Genomic DNA, 21,471 nt, shown 5'->3' with positions numbered 1-21,471 from the left:
TCCTTTCACAAAATATCTCTTGAGTGTTCGTTAGGTACGATGCCCTAATTTGGACACTTGTGAGGCTTTGCCAAGTCTTAGTAAGTCATTGAGTCACAGAATCCTAGTTTGGTTTCTAAAATGCTTTCCAACAATTTCAAGGGTCTATAGCAACATATCACATGGATGATTCTAGAAGGAGTTGCAGTCACTCCCAGTGATTGATGCCTTAGGTATGACTGATACCTCTGTACCCATCAGTGTACAAGGTAGTTTGGGGGAGGCGAGGGTCAGTTCTCTCCCTATGCTGCTTTCCTATAGCCACACACTTACTTGTGAATTCATCCATTAGTTGGTCCCCTCATATTCCAGAAAAGCCCAAGAGTCATCTACAAGCTTGGAGATTGTGCTTTGATCTTGAGCTCCTTGAGTAGGCCATGCTGAAACCCTTCCCCAGCACAGTGTCTGATGGAGTAAAATCCACGCTGGCTTCACCACACCAGGTGCAGCACAAACAAGGCTCCTGCATGGGGCTTCCCAAGCCAACAAGTCCCAAGGAGGAGTCACAAGGGTGAGGCTGTTTGAACAGCCCATATCACATAAGGACAGGCTAGACGCCCCACGGGTGCTCTGGGTACAGGAAAAAAGGCTTAGGCATCGTCGAACCATTATGGACACAACAGCTAATTTTAAATGTTTGAGACACTGACCTACACAGTTCCAGAAAGCAGAACTGCAGCCAGAACTCTCATTCTGGCTCCACGAGTAGCAGAGAGTAGCCCCTGAGGTGAGGCAGTGCCTGCTGCAGGAAAAAGCAAGCCCAGGCTGGCATCTGCTAGATGGATATGGTGCAAGAAGAATTCCCCATGTATTCACTCCAGGGCCAGGCATGGAACCTTCTCACCCCTAAGCTTCTCCACCTCTGGGATGCCACAGTTTGTTCCCAAAGGTTCTGGGTAACTGAAGGTTTACTGCACACCAAGGACCAAGACAGCACAAAAATAGATAGCTTGTCACATCTGTCCAGACCATATCAGCTTCTTCTCTTTAGGAAACAGGACATGACATAAGAGAGACAGCTCCTTCTTCCCCAACTATCCACATCATCACCATCTGTCCCATGTGGCTGACACTACTGGAAGTGAGACAAAAATCACTCTAGGAGAAAGCATTTAGTCTAGTGATTGAGATACCTTTGTCTCACAGTATGGTGCCTGAGTTCAATACCCAGCTCTGGCTCCTGACTCCACTTTCCTGCTAGTGTAGACCCTGGAAGGTAGTGGTGATGGCTCAAATAATTAGGTTCCTGCCACCTATGTGGGAGACCTGGATTGCGTTCCTGGCTCCTAGCTCAGGTCCTGGCCCAGCTGCAGTCATTGCAGACATCTGAGGAGTGAACCAAAAGATGGGAGCTGTGTGTGTGTGTGTGTGTGTGTGTGTGTGTGTGTGAGTTTATGTGTGTCTGTCTGTCTGTCTCTGTCTCTATCCTTCACACGTGTTGTTTCTTTTCAGAATATTGAATTGATCTGAAACAGGAGCCACCTTCTATGGAAGGCTGTTGTGGGGCTGGGAGAACACCCACAGAGAGTGCACAGGGTCTTTGGCCTTAGCCTTGAAGAAGAACTGACAGCGTCACCCACTCCAGCTTCCACTCCCACTGGTCAAGCACAAGAGCCATTGCCTCTCGTCTGGAAAGGTACAAACTGGAGGAGAGCGGCGCTGGAAGATGTGAGAGAAAGGGAAGGACAGAGCCTTCACACGGGGATTTAACTAGAAGCCTGACTTGTAAGACAGCACACCATAACACAGAACACCAGCATCTTTGCTGCAGCCTTGCCTTGACCCAGTGCTGCCTGCCTTCCTCCGTCTGCTCTGCTCTCACACCCTCAGAAGTGGCAGAAACATCCTCAGGGCCACGAGATATTCCTTCTTTCCAGGATGAACAATATCCCCAGCTGGATGCCACCACACGTATTGTCCCTCTTTCGCCTCCCCTAGTGGATACAGCCTCGCCTCCTTCTAACCCTGGATCCCAGGCTAGCTCTCAGAACAAAACCAGGGACACGGGCCAGGCTGGCACAGAACCCCTACAAATGAGATCTGCGGCCGGCGTCATGGCTCACTAGGCTAATCTTACTCCGCCTTGCAGCACCGCCACACCGGGTTCTAGTCCCGGTCGGGGCACCAGATTCTGTCCCGGTTGCCCCTCTTCCAGGCCAGTTCTCTGCTGTGGCCAGGGAGTGCAGTGGAGTATGGCCCAAGTCCTTGGGCCCTGCACCCCATGGGAGACCAGGAGAAGTACCTGGCTCCTGCCATCGGATCAGTGCAGTGTGCCGGCCGTGGCAGCCATTGGAGGGTGAATCAATGGCAAAAGGAAGACCTTTCTCTCTCTCTCTCTCTGTCTCTCTCTCTCACTGTCCACTCTGCCTGTCAAACACACACACACACACACACAAATGAGGTCTGCAAGTCAAGTTCTGGGCTGACCACTCCCACTCAATAGCAATGCAAGATCTGGCTTTGGGTCAGTGTAATTTCTGGCTTGATCATCAGTATCTGACTAAATAACAAACCCATAAATAGGGTGGTCCAGGCTGACAATGGGGACACATTCTTCAACCTCCGGTCTCCAAGAAACCAACAATCCTCATCCAAGCGCCACCTCTTCCAGGAAGTCTTCCTTTATTCTCTAGTAACAATGACTTCACTTGTGTCTCAGGCTATGTTTGCATGCTAGTATTGTCCTTACAGCCCCCACATCATCCTGCCTGGCATACATCTGTCCTCCTGCAGAACTGCTATGTCCTAACGGGCATCAGCTCCTCCTTAATCATTGGTGCGCCTCTCCATGTGGCCAAGCAAAGAGCCTTGCTCATTGTAAGCATCACTATATGTTTATCACACTGAGCAGTATCGCCTTTCGGAATCCCAGGGAAGGATCTAGAGGGAAGGCAGCAGGGCTCAGGAAATAATTAATCATGGCTTGATCAACATTTTTTTCTCTCTCCATCCCCTCCCCGACACCAGCTGCGGCCAGGTCTGCCCGAACCCGGCCTGCTGAGAAGCCCACTGAGAAAGGACATGGCCTCCTCTGTTGCCCTCCGGAGGGATTCAGATGAGAGGGATCCCGTGGGGCTGCAGACCAGGAGAAGTGGATGAAATCGCACCGCCTGCCTTGCTGGAGGAGGTGGGAGAGCCAGCTCTGGAGGTGCCAGGGCTCTGGCAGGCTCTCCATGGGTGGTGCTGGAGAAAGCCCGGAGATGGACAGCAAGAGGGTGGCAGGTACCACCTGCAGGAAGTGCCCCCCGCTGTCCCACATCTCACAGTGTCACCTGCCACACGGCCAGGCTTCCTGCCTTAGGGCTGATTCTCTGACCTCTCTGAACCGCACTCTGGGCTGGGGCTGGTGAAGGTACGCCTTGCTTGACACCCTGGATGAATGCTGCAGCGTGAACAGGTTAGGATGCCCCTGAGCCTACAGACTTCTAGAACCTCTCATCCTGTCATGGGCAAGCAGTGGCAGATGCTTAAAAATAAATAAGTAGGGGCCAGCGCTGTGGCGTAGCAGGTAAAGCCACCACCTGCAGTGCCAGCATCCCACATGGGCGCCGGTCTGAGTCCAAGCTGCTCCATTTCCCATCCAGCTCTCTGCTGTGGCCTGGAAAAGAGGTAGAAGATGGCCTAAGTCCTTTGGCCCCTGCACCCATGTGGGAGACCCAGAAGAAGTTCCTGGCTCCTGGCTTCAGATTGGTACAGCTCCGGCCATTGTGGCCATCTGGGGAGTGAACCAGCGGATGGAAGACCTCTCTCTCTCTGCCTCTGCCTCTCCTTCTCTCTCTCTGTAACTCCGACTTTCAAACAAATAAATAAATCTTTAAAAAAAAGTAAGTAAAAATGTGTCCATGAGTTTCAGCAAACTAGTGTGGCACTAAGTCAAACTCAGATGTTTAAAGCCTATTTGTTTCATCTGTATCAAAAGCTCCAAGCTAAGGAAATCAGCCTTGGGCAGATGGGAATATCAGTGAACAAACAGGGGCTAACAAGACTCTAACTGGTATTGGATTGGATCTCTACAAATTGTAAAGGCCTCAGCTCCTCAGGTTACACCCAGAAAATAAAAATTGCTTCTTTCTGGGGTCCGTCAGGCATTGAACCAGGCCGGTTCGGCTGAATCCCCTCCTCTGGCCATGAGGACCCTCCCATGTCTCCCTATGGAATCAGAAGAAAGAAAGAGTCATCCGGGTCCAGCTCAGGCATCGTTTCCCCACACTCTTCACCACAAACCTGGCTTCTGCCAGGGCACAGTGCCACTGGCTGCAAGTTCCCAGATGAATCTTCTGGGCCAGGTTGCACCTGTTCTCCTGGGCTCCTGCTGGATGCTTCCCTGGGGAGCTTTTCAACTCTCTCTCTCTCTCTCCCTCTCTCTCTCTCTCTCTCTCTCTCACACACACACACACACACACACACACAATGAGAGAAAGAGAGAGAGAGAGTCAGCTCAGGCCCGCAGGCCCCAGTGTTCCCAGAACTAAGGTAGGCTCCAAGGTGGAGAGGCCCATCAACAGTCCCACAGTGCAACCTGCTGGGCACGGACATTGGTGCACCTGGTGGAGGCCAGGGCTGAGGGGCAAGGGGCGCAGGGAAGGGCACCTTACCTCCCCTCTGCCCATTGTCAACATCTGGGAGTCTCAAACCCCGCAGACCCAGATTAGGCTTTAAGGGGCTTTGAACTTGAAACTGATCGTCCAGGCCCCAGAGCTCTCAATGTTCACACAAGTGTTTTAGAATTTTCCAATGGATCAATATAGAGGAGAGACCCTGGGGCTCCAGAGGAGGGACGGACGCTCAGTGCTGAAAAGGAGGAGCTGAGGGGGCAGGCGACTTGGTGCATAATATACAGGCATCCCACATCTGAGCTGCCTGGGTTCACGTTCTGACTCTGCTCCTAACTCCAGCTTCCTGCACTGCAGACCCCGGCAGGCAGCAGCGCCTGGGTTCCTATCGTACACGTGCGAAACCTGGAGCCCCCAGCTCCTGGCTTTGGCCCAGCCCAGCCCTGGCTATTACAGGCATTTGGGAAATACCCACCAGACAGGAGTGCTCGCTCACTCTCGTTCTCTCTCCCCCAACCCCTGCCTCTCAAGTCCATAAATAAAGAAAGTAAAATAACAATGAGGTGCTGAATGCCCAAGGAACTAGGCAGGCCTTTCCACGAGTAACTGGAGCTGACTTGTGGAAGACAGCGCCGCCTTCTTCCATGTCCTTCAACACAGATCACGAGAGCACAGCTTCTGGCCGAAGCACAGGAGGGTGCCGTGCACGCTAGTAAGTAGTCACGGAGCAAAGCTATTGTGCTGCAGGGCCCAGGGGACCAGACAGGTGGAGGCAAGAAAGGTGGAGAGGAAGCAGCTGAAGCACCCACACGACTTGCAGTCAGAGGAGGGAGTGGGAAGGGAGGGAGGGGGCAGCCAGGGGTCGCCGGACTCCCAGGCTGCATGAGGACGGTGTGGAGGAAGGAGACGGCTTGGACCGCATCACAGGAGGCAAGATGGCGGTGAAGCGGTGGGCGATGATGGGTTTAGGGTGCAGCTTGCTGAGGGCAAGAAGCCGCGCCCCACTCTCCAGGCTCCTTCCTCTGCGGTTTTTCAGTCCTGCTTGCCCACCTTTATCCCTATGCCCCCACTCCTGCTCCCTCTCCCGCCCCTCCCCCGCTGCCTTCACTTCTCTTCCCAGCACTCCCTTGAGGTCCGAAAGCTCTGATGCCACTGGGCAGACCCTACTCCCTACACACACACACACACACACACACACACACATACCACCCACACTACTGCCTTTCCCCTCCCGCCAGCGTCTGGAGCTCAGCCTGCCCCTCCCTCCAGCCACGCCCCTGTCCTTGCTCTGCGAGGAGCCACAGCCAGCCTCCTGCACCAGGTGCCACGTCAACACAGACTCCAGCTCTCCCAGCCCCGGAGGCCCCTGAAGGTGGGGCTGCTTGGGTTGCTGCCGTTCCCCACTTAGCTGGCAGCGAGTCACCTGAGGTCTGCAGGGAGAAGTCGGGGCTCTCAGGTAGGGAGAAGTTTTATTTTTCCATCCTACTTCTTTAATAAACGAAGTTGGTAGTTGGAGAACACAAGCGACAGAGTGGGTGGCCATATGTGATCCTGAGAAAGCAATCAGAGTCCACCAAGAACAGAGGGAGCCACCCTGACGTGCCCCAGGCTGCCCAGGTTGAGCCATGCACCAAAGCCAGCCAAGGAATGGGAGTCACTGGAGGGGGGCCTTGGTCACACTTGCCCATTACAGCTCCCAACCCAAGCACTTCTGTTAATGGCCTTCAGCTGGACCAAACACCTGCTTGTCCCAGTTCCCAGGGAGGGCCACTGCCTCTCCAGGTGGGAAGGGAACCTGCCCAAATGCTGGCCCCCATGCTGTTCTCTTTTTCCCAAGAAGAAGCTAGAATCCTCCCTCTGGACACAATGCTTCTGGCTGCTGCCCCTCGCATAGCCTGAGCCCAGGGCAATCAGCCAGGAAGGCTCTGGACATTTGCAGGGTGACTGAGGAGCTCAGGAAAAGAGCCACAGGGGACTGAGTGGCAGGGAGGCCACGGAGGCAGCCCCAGGGCCTCCTTTGCACACTCCAGAGCCCTTGCCTTTTCCACCTGAGGATGCTCTGCCGAACTGGCTCACAGATGCCTCACACACCTCAGTTCAGCCTCCCAACTGAGGACAACCAGGGCCCTGAAGACCAAAGAAGGAACTGACTCATGCAAAGAAAGAGGAGCACACGGTGGCCGCGCCCAGATGGGAACCCGGGCTCAGACTTCTCATGGCCTGGTGTGCCATCCATCCCTCCACCCAGGACAGAGATTGGGCTCTGAGAGCAAACTGGGCTTCTAGAGCCCTCTGCCCATTTTAGGCGAGGCAGGCCTCCTGCATTCTGGCAAGCTCTTTCAGACAACTTTTGGTGCTAGGCAGCAGTGAGGGGAGGGATTCCAGGACCCAGGCTCTCCTCCCCTTTTATTTGGAAAGGTCATTAAGGGCCTGGGTTCCCTGTCAGGCCATTCAGGACAGCCTGCCTCCTCCTCCTCCCCTTCCCCTTGACCAACACTGTGTCCAGGACAGGGGCTTGGCCTAATGGTTGGGCCACTGCTTGGGACACCTGTGTCCATGTTGACATGCCTATCTTCAGATCTTAGCTGTGCTCCTCCTGTGCGCACACCAGGAGGCAACAGGTGATGGCTCAGGTTGGATCCATGCCACCCACATGGGAGACCTTGGCTCTGTTCCCAGGCTCCCAGCTTTGGGCTCCCGGCTCAGGGCCACCGCAGGCATTTGGAGAGTGAATTAGCAAATAAGGGAGTTCTCTCTCTTTCTCTCAAATAAATAAACATTTTTAAAAACTACCATGGCCACCTGGATATCACTCAAGAATCTGCTTCCTCTAAGTGCTTCCCTAGGACAAGTTTGAGGAGAAGAATCTGAGAGGTGGTCTCCACCCGCCTCAAAGGGCAGGCAGGGAAGGAGAGACCCCAGTGCTGGGGGCCTGGCAGTCTACGTCTGTGTTCTCTTCTGCCCCTCACAGCCCCAGTTCCTGTCCTACCCCTCCGCAGCTTCCCCGCCCATCACACACAGAGCAGGCGACCATAAGACACACTAGAAAAGCAGGTCTCTGTACTTGGACAAGCAACTACAGGGGCCAAGAAGACTGAATCATTGATGACTTGCATCAAAGGCGTCCCCACTACACAATCCACCCCCGCAACTTACCTGATGAGGTCAATGGGTTGAAACTTATAAAACACTCCATAGCGTGCCCATTCCTGGTACAGCAGCTAAGCAAGAGAAGGAGGAACCAGATTAGCAGTGGAGGTGAGCAAACATTCCTCTTTTCTCTTGTGCATCCTGGCAAGTTAAAATCTTATCTCCAAAGCCCAGAAAATTCTCATGTGATATCCCAAAGGACACATCCAAGGTCAGGAGACTAAAGAAACTGGCCTTTCCTTCCCCGAATTACAGAGGTGACCTTTATCATACTCTGGGGCAGTCCTCCACCTAGTAAGCCTAACTCCTCCCTCTTTATTCTTTTGTCTTGTCCAGTCCCAAAAATGAGCCCTGTCATCCACTGGCCACTCACTTACCAAGCATTGATTGAACATTTATACACCAGGCACTGTCCAGACCTTGGATATGACAGTTAACCAACAAAGTCACCGCTGTTATACTAGAGCTTACACCTGCTGTGGGAATACAAGTATAAGCCCAGAGACAGAGAATTAATAAATGCCATGAAGAAAAATAAGGAGAGGGGTAGAACTGCTGTGGGTGGGAAAGCCAGGGAAGGCGTCTCTGAGGAGGTGACACTTGAGTTGAGACCTCAAGGAAATGGGGGACATCCCAGGCAGAAGAACCCTGTGTCTGTGCAAAGGCTGTGAGGCAGCTGCGTATGGTGTGTCCTACAAGGTACAAGGGCCACAGCAGGGCTGGGGCAGAAGGAGCTTGCAGAGAATAATGGGGATAACACCAGGAAGTACCAGCAATGGGGGATAACTCCAGGAAGTACCAGCATGGCCCGATCAGTCAGGGGTTTGTAGGCTGTGCTAAAGTCTTGGGAGCCACTAGGAGGTCAACAGTGACAGTGTGAGATTGTGGAGGACAGGGTAAGGAGGTGACTATAATGGTCCAAGTGAGAGATGCTGGCTTCAGCCATGGGGGTAGGGAGAGATGAGGTAAGAAGCAGTTGACTCTGATTATATATTAGAGGTAGCGCCAGCAAGACTCACTTGTGGATTTGATGTGGGGTGAGAGAAAATGGCAATGCAGCCCTAGCAACAGAGTAACTTGGTGAATGCTGATGCCATTGCCTAAACTGGAGAAGACTGTGAGAACAACAACTTAGGAAGGGCAGAGCCAAGAGTTCACCTCGGGATGCATTAATGTGCAATGCCCTTGAGACATCACACAGGGATGTGCAGCAAGCAGTTGGACAAACAAATCTGAAGTTCAGAGGAGAGTCCAGCCTGGAGATCGAAATCTGGGAGTTGTCAGTACACGAAGGATGGGACTTCCAAGGAAGAGAGACCAGGCGGAGAAGAGGCCTAAGGCCTGGGCCCCAGGCACTGCATCATTTAGGAGTAACAGGGAGGATAAGGGACCAGCAAGGAGATGGGAGGAGCAAACAGTGGTGCAGAGAAGGAGAGTCAGAAGTACCGGATGTCCCAGAAGCCAAGCGAGGAGGGAGCTCTAAAGGAAGAAATGGCAAAGGTCATCACCAGTGTCATGAGGTCAGAAGAGAATGGGGAAGTGACTTGAAGGTCACCAGCGACACTGACAAGAGGGGTTCCAGGGGTGGAACCCACACAAGAGGACAAGGGAGGAAACCGCGCACCGAGTACATCAGGCAGTGAGAGCTCGCGGCAACTGTGGCAAAACCAGCACAGGCACAACGCCAGAGGAAAACCATGGCACCCGGTACTCTGACTTCCAACGCATGGCCAGCAGGTTTCACCTAGCAGCCACCAGCAAATAGAGCGATGCAGTACCAGTCCATCACCAGATCTCACCTAGAAAGCCATGCTGAATAGATAACAGCACTTAATCCAATTATACATCTGGACTGGACAGACTGGGAATATTATGCTCCTTGCACATGACACAGGATTCACAAGGAAATCATTCAAGGCCAACTTACTGCAGTTCGGTATCTGAGCTACTGCGCTGAACATCAACCCTACACCTGCACCTAAGACTATTTAAAGACATGATATAAAAAATGAAATGATACCTAGCATTCCTACTTAGTGGCAGCAGACTTTTATTGCCATGATATCTCCCAGCAAACCAGACCCAGAAACGCCACACACCCTGATGGCACAGACTGTCCCTGCCATTGCTATTTGCCAAGGAGGAAACCAAGACAGGTGCAGAATGGGCAGAGGAAGATCTGAATTCACGAGCATCAGTGCCGCTCATTCCAGGGTGGTGGCTTCTAACTTGATCTTCTCACTATTAGCACATCTCCTCCTCCCCTCATCTGCAATGCTTCTGCTGCTCTGGGTTTTGAGTCCCTCTCCCAAGTGCAAACTGTGGGCTCTAGCAGCACCTCATTGTCATAGTGACACCATGTGTGGCCCAAAGGGAGGCCAGCCTGCGTCAGGAGATACAGGCAGGGACCCCCTTGAGGGCTGTGGGACGTCACCGCCTGCCTCATAGGCTCTGACCTCTAGAGCAAATTCCTGCCCGAGTCCTGTGTCCTACTAGAACTTGAATCTCAGAGCATCTGTTGGCCACTGAGTGGGAAAACTAAAAATGCTCCAGGAAGCCAGCCTAGCACAGTCAACTCCAGTCCAAACTGAGGGCCAGCCTCGAAGCCTTACTCCTTGCTGGATCCCAGAACCTTCCAGAAAGTCCTTGTCTCAGGGTGGCATCTTCCCAGCACAGAGCTGCATCCACAGCTTGTAAATGTAGATGAGAAATAAGCCACGAAAGCTATTTGAGGAGCAAGCTTTTAGTCTAGCAATGAAGAAGCTCATCTCCCACATCAGAGTACCTGGGTCCAATACTCAGATCCTACTGCGGACTCCAGCTTCCTGCTAATGTGCTCACTGAGAGGCAGCAGTGACAGAAGAGTTCATTCAACCCACATGGGAGACCTGGATTGAGTTCCTGGCTGCTGGCTTTGTCCTTAGATAGGGGCTATTGTGAGCATTTGGAAAGTGAACAAGTAGATGGGGTCTCTCTCTCTCTCTTTCTCTTTCTCTCTCTCTTTCTCAAAAATAACCAAAAAGAGTTTTTGTTGTTTAAAAAAATCCATTTGATACAGAAGGGCTAGATGGATACAAAGGAGGGAACCCCGAAAACAGAACTGGAGCTAAGAGAACCAAATCTGCAAGGTGATGCAGCAACCATGCCTGCACACCCACAGGGATCTGCCCAGGCCAGCTCACCTGCCCTTCCGTCACGTGCAGGGGTAGCAGAGACCCAAGGAGCTCCACAGACTTCCTGATCTCCATGGATGCTCGATCACACATTGTTAAAAACAGGTGGATCGGGGCCAGCGCCATGGCTCACTTTGGTTAATCTCCAAATGCCTGCGGTGCTGGCATCCTATATGGGCGCCGGGTTCTAGTCCCGGTTGTTCCTCTTCCAGGCCAGCTCTCTGCTGTGGCCCAAGAAGGCAGTGGAGGATGGTCCAAGTGTTTGGGCACCTGCACCCACATGGGAGACCAGGAGGAAACACCTGGCTCCTGGCTTTGGATCAGCGCAGCGCCAGCCATAGTGGCCATTTGGGGAGTGAACCAACGGAAGGAAGATCTTTCTCTCTGTCTCTCTCTCACTGTCTATATAACTCTACCTGTCAAATAAAAAAAATAAAAAACAGGTGGAAAATGTTCAGCTCCAGGCTCCAGGGCCCCAGGACAGACTGGCAGTCAGGGTGAAGGGAGGCATGCCTGGGAGTCTCTGCCCCAGGAGGACTAGACCAAACAGTAACATGTGACAGTCCCTTTCAACTTGCAGAGTCTAGAACTTTCTGATGCAGCTCTTAGCAAATCCATTTTCTCCCCTAGAGTTACACCACGTCCTCTCTTCACCAGTTGGCCAAGGCTACAAATAAACCAGAGGCCGAAGCTTCTCCTTAGTGCACAGTGCCCTACTGCAGAGGCCCTCAGCGTGATTTCAGGCATGACTGACCCCAAGCCTTCAGGGCAGCTGACATCCCACAGGGCCACCCCTCCTGATGGATCAGAACATACAGGCAGCAGGTGCTGCTCCCTGGGAATCATATCCGGTAGCAGGGCATCAATTTAAACATTTCATGAAACCACAAAGGAATTCAGGTGCTAAAACTCCTTGCCAGGGTCGGTGCAGTGGTGTAGCAGGTAAAGACGCTGCCTGCAGCGCCCGCATCCCATATGTGCACCAGTTTGAATCCCAGCTGCTCCACTTCCCAACCAGCTCTCTGCTATGGCCTGGGAAAGCAGTAGAAGATGGCCCAAGTCCTTGGGCCCCTGCACCCACGTGGGAGACCCGGAAGAAGCTCCTGGCTCCTGGCTTCGGATTGGCACAGCTCCGGCCATTGCCGCCATCTGGGGAGTGAACCAGAGAATGGAAGATCTTTCTTTTTCCCTTCCTCTCGCTCTCTCGCTCTCTGCCTCTGCCTCTCTGTAGCTCTGCCTTTCAAATAAGTAAATAAATATTTTTTTTAAAAAAAGAACAACCTCGTCATGACCCTCTGCATCACCAGAAAACAGCAAGGTGTTGGGGACTGTGGGCCTGAGGCCACAAGCTCCCCCTGGAAGCAGCAAGACCTGGGGAGGCACACAGATGCCAGCTGAAGCCACTTCAGAGGCACTCCTGGGGGAAGAGGCTTGGATTCTATGCCCAGATCCAGAGACCTGCTGGAACATTCAACAAGGAACTCCAACTCCTTCCTATGGTAGTGGGAAAGAGGTGCCACATCACCAAATTAACCCTCAAGTGAGACCAAGAGAAGCCCCCTCTGTTGTCAGAAAGGCAAGCTTTCAAAATGCATGAAGAACTCTTCCCACCCATTGGAGGCTGGACCGAGGGCTTCGAAAATGCTAAAGAAAATCCCATTCCAGTGCCTTGGGCTCTCCCCTGCAAGTAGGTAGGGGAGCCACAGGGTCCCAGCGGCCCCTAGAAGACAGCAACAGTATCTTTGCTCAGATTTGCCCAGAAACAAGACAGCCAGGGCAGCTGCTAGAAGCCAGGGAAAATCCTGCTCCCTCCTCCTGCTGCCCTGGCTCCAAGGGAGGTAGGAAAGCTCTGCTCCCCTGCAGGAGGAAGCCGCTTCTTAATGACCTCACGGGATAGGGGAGAGGGAGACACTGGTAGCTCCTCCCCCAGCCTGGGTCATCAAGACCTGGCGAGGCAGGAAGCAAGCCGGTGGGCACAGAGACTGCTATTCTCCAGGGCCTCTGGGCTTGCCTGGCGTCTGCCTGAGATGAGCTTACACCTTGGAGATCACAGGAACAGCGCCAAATTGCAAGAAGATTGAGGGAGACCACCCCAGTACTGGAGGGTAGGCCACTTGAGACTTCATCGCAAACCAGCCCTAAAGGGTCCCCCTCTGATTCTGCAATCAGAATCCGTCCCACAGCATCTGGAAAGAGCACGTGACTCTCCCCACCCACCTGACTCCTACTGCGTAATCAACACAGATAGGCTGCACGGACTCGGAGGCGTTTTGCACTTTCCCCTCTAGAAGGCAGCCTAAGCACCACCCACACGTGACTGAGGACCCCCCTGCCATACAGAAGATGCTGTGTCTGCACGGCTGGAGAGCACCGGCTGGGATGTGGACACCACGGCCCCGGGCCTGACTTCATGATCGTTCACAGACACTGGGACCAGCCTGCCCTCCCCACTGGGTGTCAGCTTCCCAGTTGCAATCACTTTCCTAACCGTGACCCGGGCACAGGGCAGTGAGGCCCCCAGGACTGGCCAGCAAACCCATGCAATGGCTGCAAGAATGGGACCTCTTGTCTTTCAACCACACTTTTTGCACTTCATGGCACATCCAGGCCATTGGCTTTGGGAATTACCCACCAAGGAGGCCACTCCATCAGGCAGGTTGCTCCCGGCCTCCCAGCTTCCACCCCTCCCTACGTCATTATATCAACAGAAGCAAAACACTTTATGGAAGGAAAATAACCACAGAATATCCTTCCAAAGGCAAATGCATGGATATGTGGAGTAGTCTACAGTTGACTTCTCTCCATCATTGCCGGAACAGGGGGCTCATTGACAAGGTCCCATGAGTTACTGTGCGTTCCTGGTCTCTGTCTAGGGTCACCACCACCCAGCAGGAGGTTTCTTAGGCAGACGGCAGGCAGTGATCTCCATTTAAAGGGGAGGAACATGAAATTAGAAAGTGGGAGGACAGAAAATGGTTGGGTGAGAGAGGTGAGATGTGGGGAGAAGTGCTTCCTCCTTTTCCTTTAAATCTGATCAGGACTTTTCAGGAAATTAAACACCGAGACTATTAGCATCAGATAGAAAACAGATGAGGTTAAGACATCGAAATACTACAGCAGATTCCCTGGGCAGGCAGAGAGAGGACATGTGTAAGCAATCACAGCAGTATTTCTGGAAAAGACCTTTTATGTTTTTAATACTTAACACTTCATAACAGGGACTAACAGGCAGGATAAAAAGAAGGCTGCTCAAAAGGCAACTTGGGGATGAATGATTTTCCAGACAACAGAGTTGGGGGCAGGGAGACGTCTTGAGCTTCAGCTCCTCGTCCCTCCCACCCTCTCCCACCCTCCTCTGCTCACGAGAGGTGCTGCAGGCTGGGAGACCCTGAGCGGGAGGATGGCATGTGTCCCCACTAGTGGCCAGGAGAGGGACACCTGCAGGATGGTGGACTATATCACTAGACAATGAGAAGCTCTGGGTGAGGGACGGGGACAGTGCTGTGCTGTCAGGAGCTGTGACGGGCAGCAGAGGGATCCTGTTGCCAGTGTGATGCTTGGCCCTCCCCTAACTGTAACCTCAGATTCCCCAGTTTCTCAGAGCAAATGCCACCTTTTCCCTCAAATTTCTCATCTCTAATTTGGGAGTGGCAAAACTCTACTTATCTACCTGGAGGCTAAGCAGAATAGCTTAAAGACGACCAGGGAAAAACCCATGAGATACGGATGGTCAGATAGACGGTTTTAGCACAGACTCCAGATCCGCGAGTCAGAGGTGTTCCAAGCCCCATCTCCTCACTGTGGTAGTGGGATCTTGGGCAGAGTGCTCAACTTCTCTGGTCTCAGTTTTTGCAGCCATAATTACGGAAGTTGGACTAGCTGTGATGCTCAATGGTTGCTCTCTTTCCATCAGAAGATGAGACAGGGGGTTTGGGTGGGACCTTGATATGTTTTAGGATGGTCAACATCTCTGGTCCCCAGGAACTAAACCACAGAAGGGTCCATATAAATATGCATACAGTCATTGGGATGACCAGACATGGTCTTCCCATTTCCAAACACCACCACTGCGGGTGGCTATAGGAAAATTGCTCTAAAAAATAGATCAGTAGATAAATAAAAACATCCAGGGCATTTCTGTCCAGTACTGCACCCATCAATGGCTTTGTGTGTGCAAAGCACTCATTGCACCACAAGGCAGGCTTACCTTTCTGTCATTCATGTCATCCCCCGGACTATCATATTCACCCTGGAGGGAAAAAAAAGGGACACTGGATTAAGTCAACGGGATGATCAAAACCAGACATCAAGAGAGAACAGATTCTCTTTTTTATTTTCTAGTGTCATCTCTTTTTCATTTCCATTTAAGGAAAGTCAAAGGCATGGCATGGTAAGGGGCCAATGTTCCATTTCTTACTCATCCACACTTATGATGCTCACTGGGACAATGCCTCACATGAAGAGACTCCCCCTTGCATGCCTGCAAATGCAATTGCAGCTCCCAACAAAGTAAAGCCCGGGACCGGATGGCTTCACTGCTGAATTCTACCAGACATTTAAAGAAGAACTAACTCCAATTCTTCTCAAGTCATTCAAAATAATTGAAAGGGAGAGAATGCTCCCAAATTCTTTCTATGAATCCAGCATCACCTTAATTCCTAAACCCAGAAAAGATGCAACAGAGAAAAAGAACTACAGACTAATTTCCCTGGTGAACATAGACGCAAAACTCCTCAACAAAATTCTAGCCAATCAAATCCTAAAACACATCAGAAAGATCATTCACCAAGACCAAGTGGGATTTATCCCTGGTATGCAGGGATGGTTCAACATTCACAAATCAATCAGTGTGATACATCACATTAACAAACTAAAGAGGCCGGCGCTGCAGCTCACTAGGCTAATCCTCCACCTGCCGTGCCGGCACCCTGGGTTCTAGTCCCAGTTGGGGCACTGGATTCTGTCCCGGTTGCCCCTCTTCCAGTTCAGCTCTCTGCTATGGCCCAGGAGTGCAGTGGAGGATGGCCCAAATGCTTGGCCCCTGCACCTGCATGGGAGACCAGGAGGAAGCACCTGGCTCCTGGCTTCGGATCAGCACGGTGTGCCAGCCGCAGCGCGCCGGCTGTAGCGGCCATTGGGGAGTGAACCAATGGAAAAAGGAAGACTTTCTCTCTGTCTCTCTCTCTCACTGTCCACTCAGCCTGTCAAAAAAAAAAAAAAAGAAAGAAAGAACAAAAAAAAACCATACAATTATCTCAATAGATGCAGAGAAAACATTTGATAAAATACAACTCCCTTTCATGATGGAAACTCTAAGCAACTGGGTATAGAATGAACATTCCTCAACACAATCAAGGCAATTTATGACAAACCCATGGCCAGCATCCTATTGAATGGGGAAAAGTTTGGTAGCATTCCACTGAGATCCAGAACCAGACAAGGATGCCCACTCTCACTGTTGCTAAAATTTAGCCAGAGCCATTAGGCAGAAAAAGTAATCAAAGGGATACAAATTGGGAAAGAAGAAGTCAAACTCTCCCTATTTGCAGATGACATGATTCTATATAGGGGATCCAAAAGACCCCACCAAGAGACTATTGGGACTCATAGAAGAGTATGGTAAAGTAGCAGGATATAAAATCAATCCACAAAAATAAACAGCTTTTATTTTTTTAAAGATTTATTTTATTTATTTGAAAGAGTTACAGAGAGAGGTAGAGACAGAGAGAGGTCTTCCATCCGCTGGTTCACTCCCCAGATGGCCGCAACGGCCGGAGCGATGCTGATCCAAAACCAGGAACCAGAGGCTACCTCCAGGTCTCCCACATGGATGCAGGGGCCCAAGGACCTGGACCATCCTTCACTGCTTTCCCAAGCCACAGCAGAGAGCTGGGTTGGAAGAAGAGCAGCAGGACTAAAACTGGCGTGCATATGGGATGCCAGTGCTTCAGGCCAGGGAAATAACCTGCTGCACCACAGCACCAGCCCTCAACAACCTTTGAATACACTGACAATGCCACGGCTGAGAAAGAACTTCTAAGATCAATCCAATTCACAATAGCTACAAAAAAAATCAAATACCTTGGAATAAAATTAATCAAGGATATCAAATATCTCTACTATGAGAATTACAAAACATTAAAGGAAGAAATAGAAGATACCAAAAAAATGGAAAAATCTTCCATGTTCATGGATTAAAAGAATCAATATCATCAAAATGTCCATTATTCTAAAAGCAATTTACAGATTCAATGTGATGCCAAAATACTAAAGACATTCTTCTCAGATATAAAAATATCAAAGACATTCTTCTCAGATCTAGAAAAAATGATGCTGAAATTCATATAGAAACACAAGAGACCTCGAATAACTAAAGCAATTTTATACAACAAAAACAAAGGGGAGGCATCACAATGCCAGATCAAAACAGCCTAGTTGGTACAAAAACAGATGGATAGACCAATAGAACACAATAGAAATGCCAGAAATCAATCCATGCACCTACAACCAACTTAATTTGACCAAGGAGCTAAAACCAATCCCTGGAGCATGGACAGTCTCTTCAACAAATGGTGCAGGGAAAACTGGATTTCCACATGCAGAAGTATGAAGCAGGACCCCGACCTTACACCTTACACAAAAATCCATTAAAATGGATTAAAGACCTAAATCTAGAACCGGATGCCATCAAATTATTAGAGAACATTGGGGAAACCCTGCAAGATATTGGCACAAGCAAAGAGTTCTTGGAAAAGACCCCAGAGGCACAGGCAATTGAAGCCCAAATTAACAAATGAAATTACATCAAATTAAGAAGCTTCTGTACTGCAAAAGAAACACTCAGGAAAGTGAAGAGGCAACCAACAGAATAGGAGAAATTTTTTGCAAACTATGCAACTGATAAAGGATTAATAACCAGAATATATAAAGAGATCAAGAAACTCCACAACAACAAAACAAACAACCCAGTTAAGAAATGGGCAAAGGATTTAAACAGACATTTTTCAAAAGAGGAAATCCAAATGGCCAACAGACATATGAAAAAATGCTCAGGATCACTAGCCATCAGGGAAAATGCAAATCAAAACCACAATGAGGTTTCACCTCACCCCAGTTAGAACGGCTTTCATACACAGATCAACAAACAACAAATGCTGTTGAGGATATAGGGGAAAAGGTACCCTAATCCACTGTTGGTGGAAATGTAAACTGGTAAAACCACTATGGAAGGCAGTTTGGAAAGACCTCAGAAATTTGAATATAGACCTACCATACGACCCAGCCATTCCACTCCTGGGAATTTACCCAAGGGAAAAGAAATCAGTAAATAAAAGAGTTCTCTGCATCCCCATATTTATTGCAGCTCAGTTTACAATAGCTAAGACATGGAATCAACATAAATGCCCATCAACTGAAGACTGGATAAGAAATTACGGGGGGGGGGGGGGCTGGCACTGTGGCACAGTGGTAAAGCCACCACCTGCAGTTCCAGCATCCCATATGGACACCGGTTTGAGTCCTGGATGTTTAACTTCTGATCCAGCTCTCTGCTATGGCCTGAGAAAGCAGTGGAAGATGGCCCAACTCCTTGGTCCCTTGCACCCACATTGGAGACCAGGAAGAAGCTCTTGGCTCCTGGCTTTGGGTAGGCACAGCTTCAGCCATTGCAGCCATCTGGGGAGTGAACCAGCAGATAGAGGACCTCTCTCTCTCTCTCTCTCTCTCTCTCTCTCTCTCTCTTTGCCTCTGCCTCTCTTTAACTCTGGCTTTCAAATAAATAAATAAATCTTTTAAAAAAATAAATCATGGGATATGTACTCTATGAAATACTATACAGAGGTAAAAGAAAAAAATGAAATCCCATCATTTGCAACAAAATGGATGAACCTGGAAAACATCATACTTAGTGAAATAAGTATGTATGAAATAAGTATTTGTCTTATGACTTATACATACATACTTATACATTCATACATACTTATGAAATACATACTTATGAAATACATACATACTTATGAAATAAGTATGTATGAAATAAGTATTTGTCCCGAAGGGACAAATGCCATATGTTCTCCCTAATCTATGAGAACTAATAGAGTACCTAAAAGAAAATCTGTAGAAGTGAAATTGACACTTTGAGAAGCAATGATTTGAACAGCCCTTGTCTTGACTATCATGGAACAGTTTTTTTGTCTCTTCTTCATACTATTTGTTGAACTCTTTACATAACATAGAGTTAATCATATGTGTATAAAGTCAAATGAAAACAGATCTCAGTAAAAAATAAGAGTGGGAATAAGAGAGGGAGGCAGAAGTTTGTAACTGTGAAACTGTATAGTTCTTCATACACTCCTATGGACCTACTTCTAAGGGTACAGTTCTAAAACTTGCGAGGGGACCCCAAATCACATTAGGCTGGGTGGTAAAAATGGCATATTAAGTGTTAAAGTGACTATAATAAGTGTTAAAGTGATCATATAGATAGGATTAAGTGTTAAAGGGATCATATAAATAATATCAAGTGTCTGGTAATAATAATAGATAGAATTAAAAAGGAGAGAATGTTCCAACATGGGAAGCAGTCCACACAGCAGACTTACAGAATGACAATAGCTCTAAACAGCACTCTGACCTTGGAATCAGCCCTTAAGGCATCTGGTCTGGCTAAAAAGCCCATGAGAGCACTTCAAGCATGGAAAGGCAAGATACTGTGGCAAAAAATGTCCTACATAAAAGATCTCTGTGAGAGAGACCCCAGTGGAAAGAAGTGGCCATCAAAGAAGGATGTACTTTTCTCTGAATGGAGAGAACTTCCACTTTGCTTATCACCTTGTCTAAATACTGACAGAGAATGTGGATTCAAAAGGCTTCCAATAGCCTTTGCAGCTCATGTCAAGAGCCTTGGGTGATCACTGACATCATACATAAGAGTGTTAATTGTTTTTTCTCTTTTTTATTTTTTTATTTTTTATTATTTTTTTTTTGACAGGCAGAGTGGACAGTGAGAGAGAGAGAGAGACAGAGAGAAAGGTCTTCCTTTGCTGTTGGTTCCCCCTCCAATGGCTGCTGCAGCCGGCACATCGCACTGATCCAAAGTCAGAAGCCAGGTGCTTCTCCTGGTCTCCCATGCCGGTGCAGGGCCCAAGCACTTGGGCCATCCTCCACTGCACTCCTGGGCCATAGCAGAGAGCTGAACTGGAAGAGGGGCAACCGGGACAGAATCCGGCGCCCCAACTGGGACTAGAATCCGGTGTGCCAGCACCGCAGGCGGAGGATTAGCCTATTGAGCTGCAGCGCCAGCCAAGAGTGTTAATTGTTAAATTAACAACAGTCATCACTGTGCACTAACTCCCCATGCAGGACCTCTGTCCTCAATGAATTGTGAGAGTTAATTGTAAAACTAGTTCTCAAACTCTGTGTGTGTGTGTGTGTGTGTGTAAATTGTTGAAATCTTTATTTAGTATAGAGTTGTTCTTCTGTGTACAAAATTAATTGAAAATGAATCTTAATGGAGAATGGGATTGGCAAGGGGAGAGGGAACAGGAAGAGTGGTGGGAGTGTGGGTGGGAGGGCGAGTATGGGGGGAAGAATCACTGTATTCCTAAAGTTGTACTTGTGAAATTTGTACTCATTAAATAAAAGGCTTCTTGGGGGGGAGGTAGTGCAATTGCAGAGCCTGAGCCAGTGAATGGGTCAGCACGTCACATGACTATCACCTATGACACGAGACACACGCACCCTTGTCCAAAACCAGCAGAACCCAGACACCACTCGCATAGATGCCAGGAAGGGGAGGATTGCCATCTGAGACATCTTGGTGGGGCAGCTGGCCTCATGGGGCACCACTGCATGACAGAAGCTAAATATGTGACCCATAAGAGCAATGGTGAGGCCAGGGCATCATTTAGTTCAAGGGACAGAATTTTCTAGAAAAACATCACTGCATTCTCCATTGGATGCTCACAGCACTACTCTTGGCCAGGAAAAGCTCTCATGGTGGTTATTTTTTTCTTTGTTTACCCAAACAACTACATATGGAATTTTGAGATAGTTGCTTCAAAAGTTAAAATTTAAAAAAAAAAAAACCTTACATTAATATAAGGGCATTTCCAAAATTTCATGGAAAATGAAATTAAAAGGTAAATTTCTTTTTTGCAAAACATAATGTTGAAATCCCTGCCTTTTTGCATAATACGCATTTTCCATGACATTTTTCAAGAGCCCCCCTTCATATATACCCTCATATTAAAGATGAAGAATGTCACACCTGCACAGATCTCTCACATGTAAGGCATTATTTTCTGCCAGAGCCCAGGCTAGGTATTACCCTGGCCTTTGGGTTTCCTTCCACCACCATCCACACCTTCCCCAGCATCTACTCCCTTTAATCTACTATATGCCATAGCCAAATTTTCACACTTGCAGCAAAACCAAAGGCAGGGTGTGTGGGTAGCATTGAAATAAAAAAAAAATAAACAGATCATTTTCGCCATCTGGGAAACTCATTGGAGAGACAGTCTGAGGTGATCGGCGAAGAGCAAACTGGAAATCATTGT

At 49.4% G+C, this 21,471-nt stretch overlaps 1 protein-coding gene across 3 annotated transcripts in view; it reads right to left on the bottom strand.

Annotated features, from left to right (window-relative positions):
- Positions 1 to 21,471, bottom strand: part of ANO2 (anoctamin 2) — a 394,966-nt gene that overhangs the window by 232,939 nt on the left and 140,556 nt on the right. For all 3 annotated transcript variants that reach the window (XR_016213488.1, XM_070049347.2, XM_089304572.1), the window contains exons 9-10: positions 15,123 to 15,164; positions 7,749 to 7,813 (exon numbers count right to left, since the gene is read on the bottom strand). Coding sequence is in view for 2 of the 3 variants with exons in the window: in XM_070049347.2 (XP_069905448.2) it covers positions 7,749 to 7,813; positions 15,123 to 15,164 (107 nt within the window). In the remaining variant the exon portion in view is untranslated. The remainder of the gene's footprint in view (positions 1 to 7,748; positions 7,814 to 15,122; positions 15,165 to 21,471) is intronic.

The sequence above is a fragment of the Oryctolagus cuniculus genome, chromosome 9 (genome assembly GCF_051225735.1).
Source record: "Oryctolagus cuniculus isolate XC-2025 breed Fujian yellow rabbit chromosome 9, ASM5122573v1, whole genome shotgun sequence".
Classification (NCBI taxonomy): Eukaryota; Metazoa; Chordata; class Mammalia; order Lagomorpha; family Leporidae; genus Oryctolagus; species Oryctolagus cuniculus.
The sequence above is the reverse complement of the archived record's forward strand: the minus strand, read 5'-3'. Positions and strand labels throughout refer to the sequence as shown.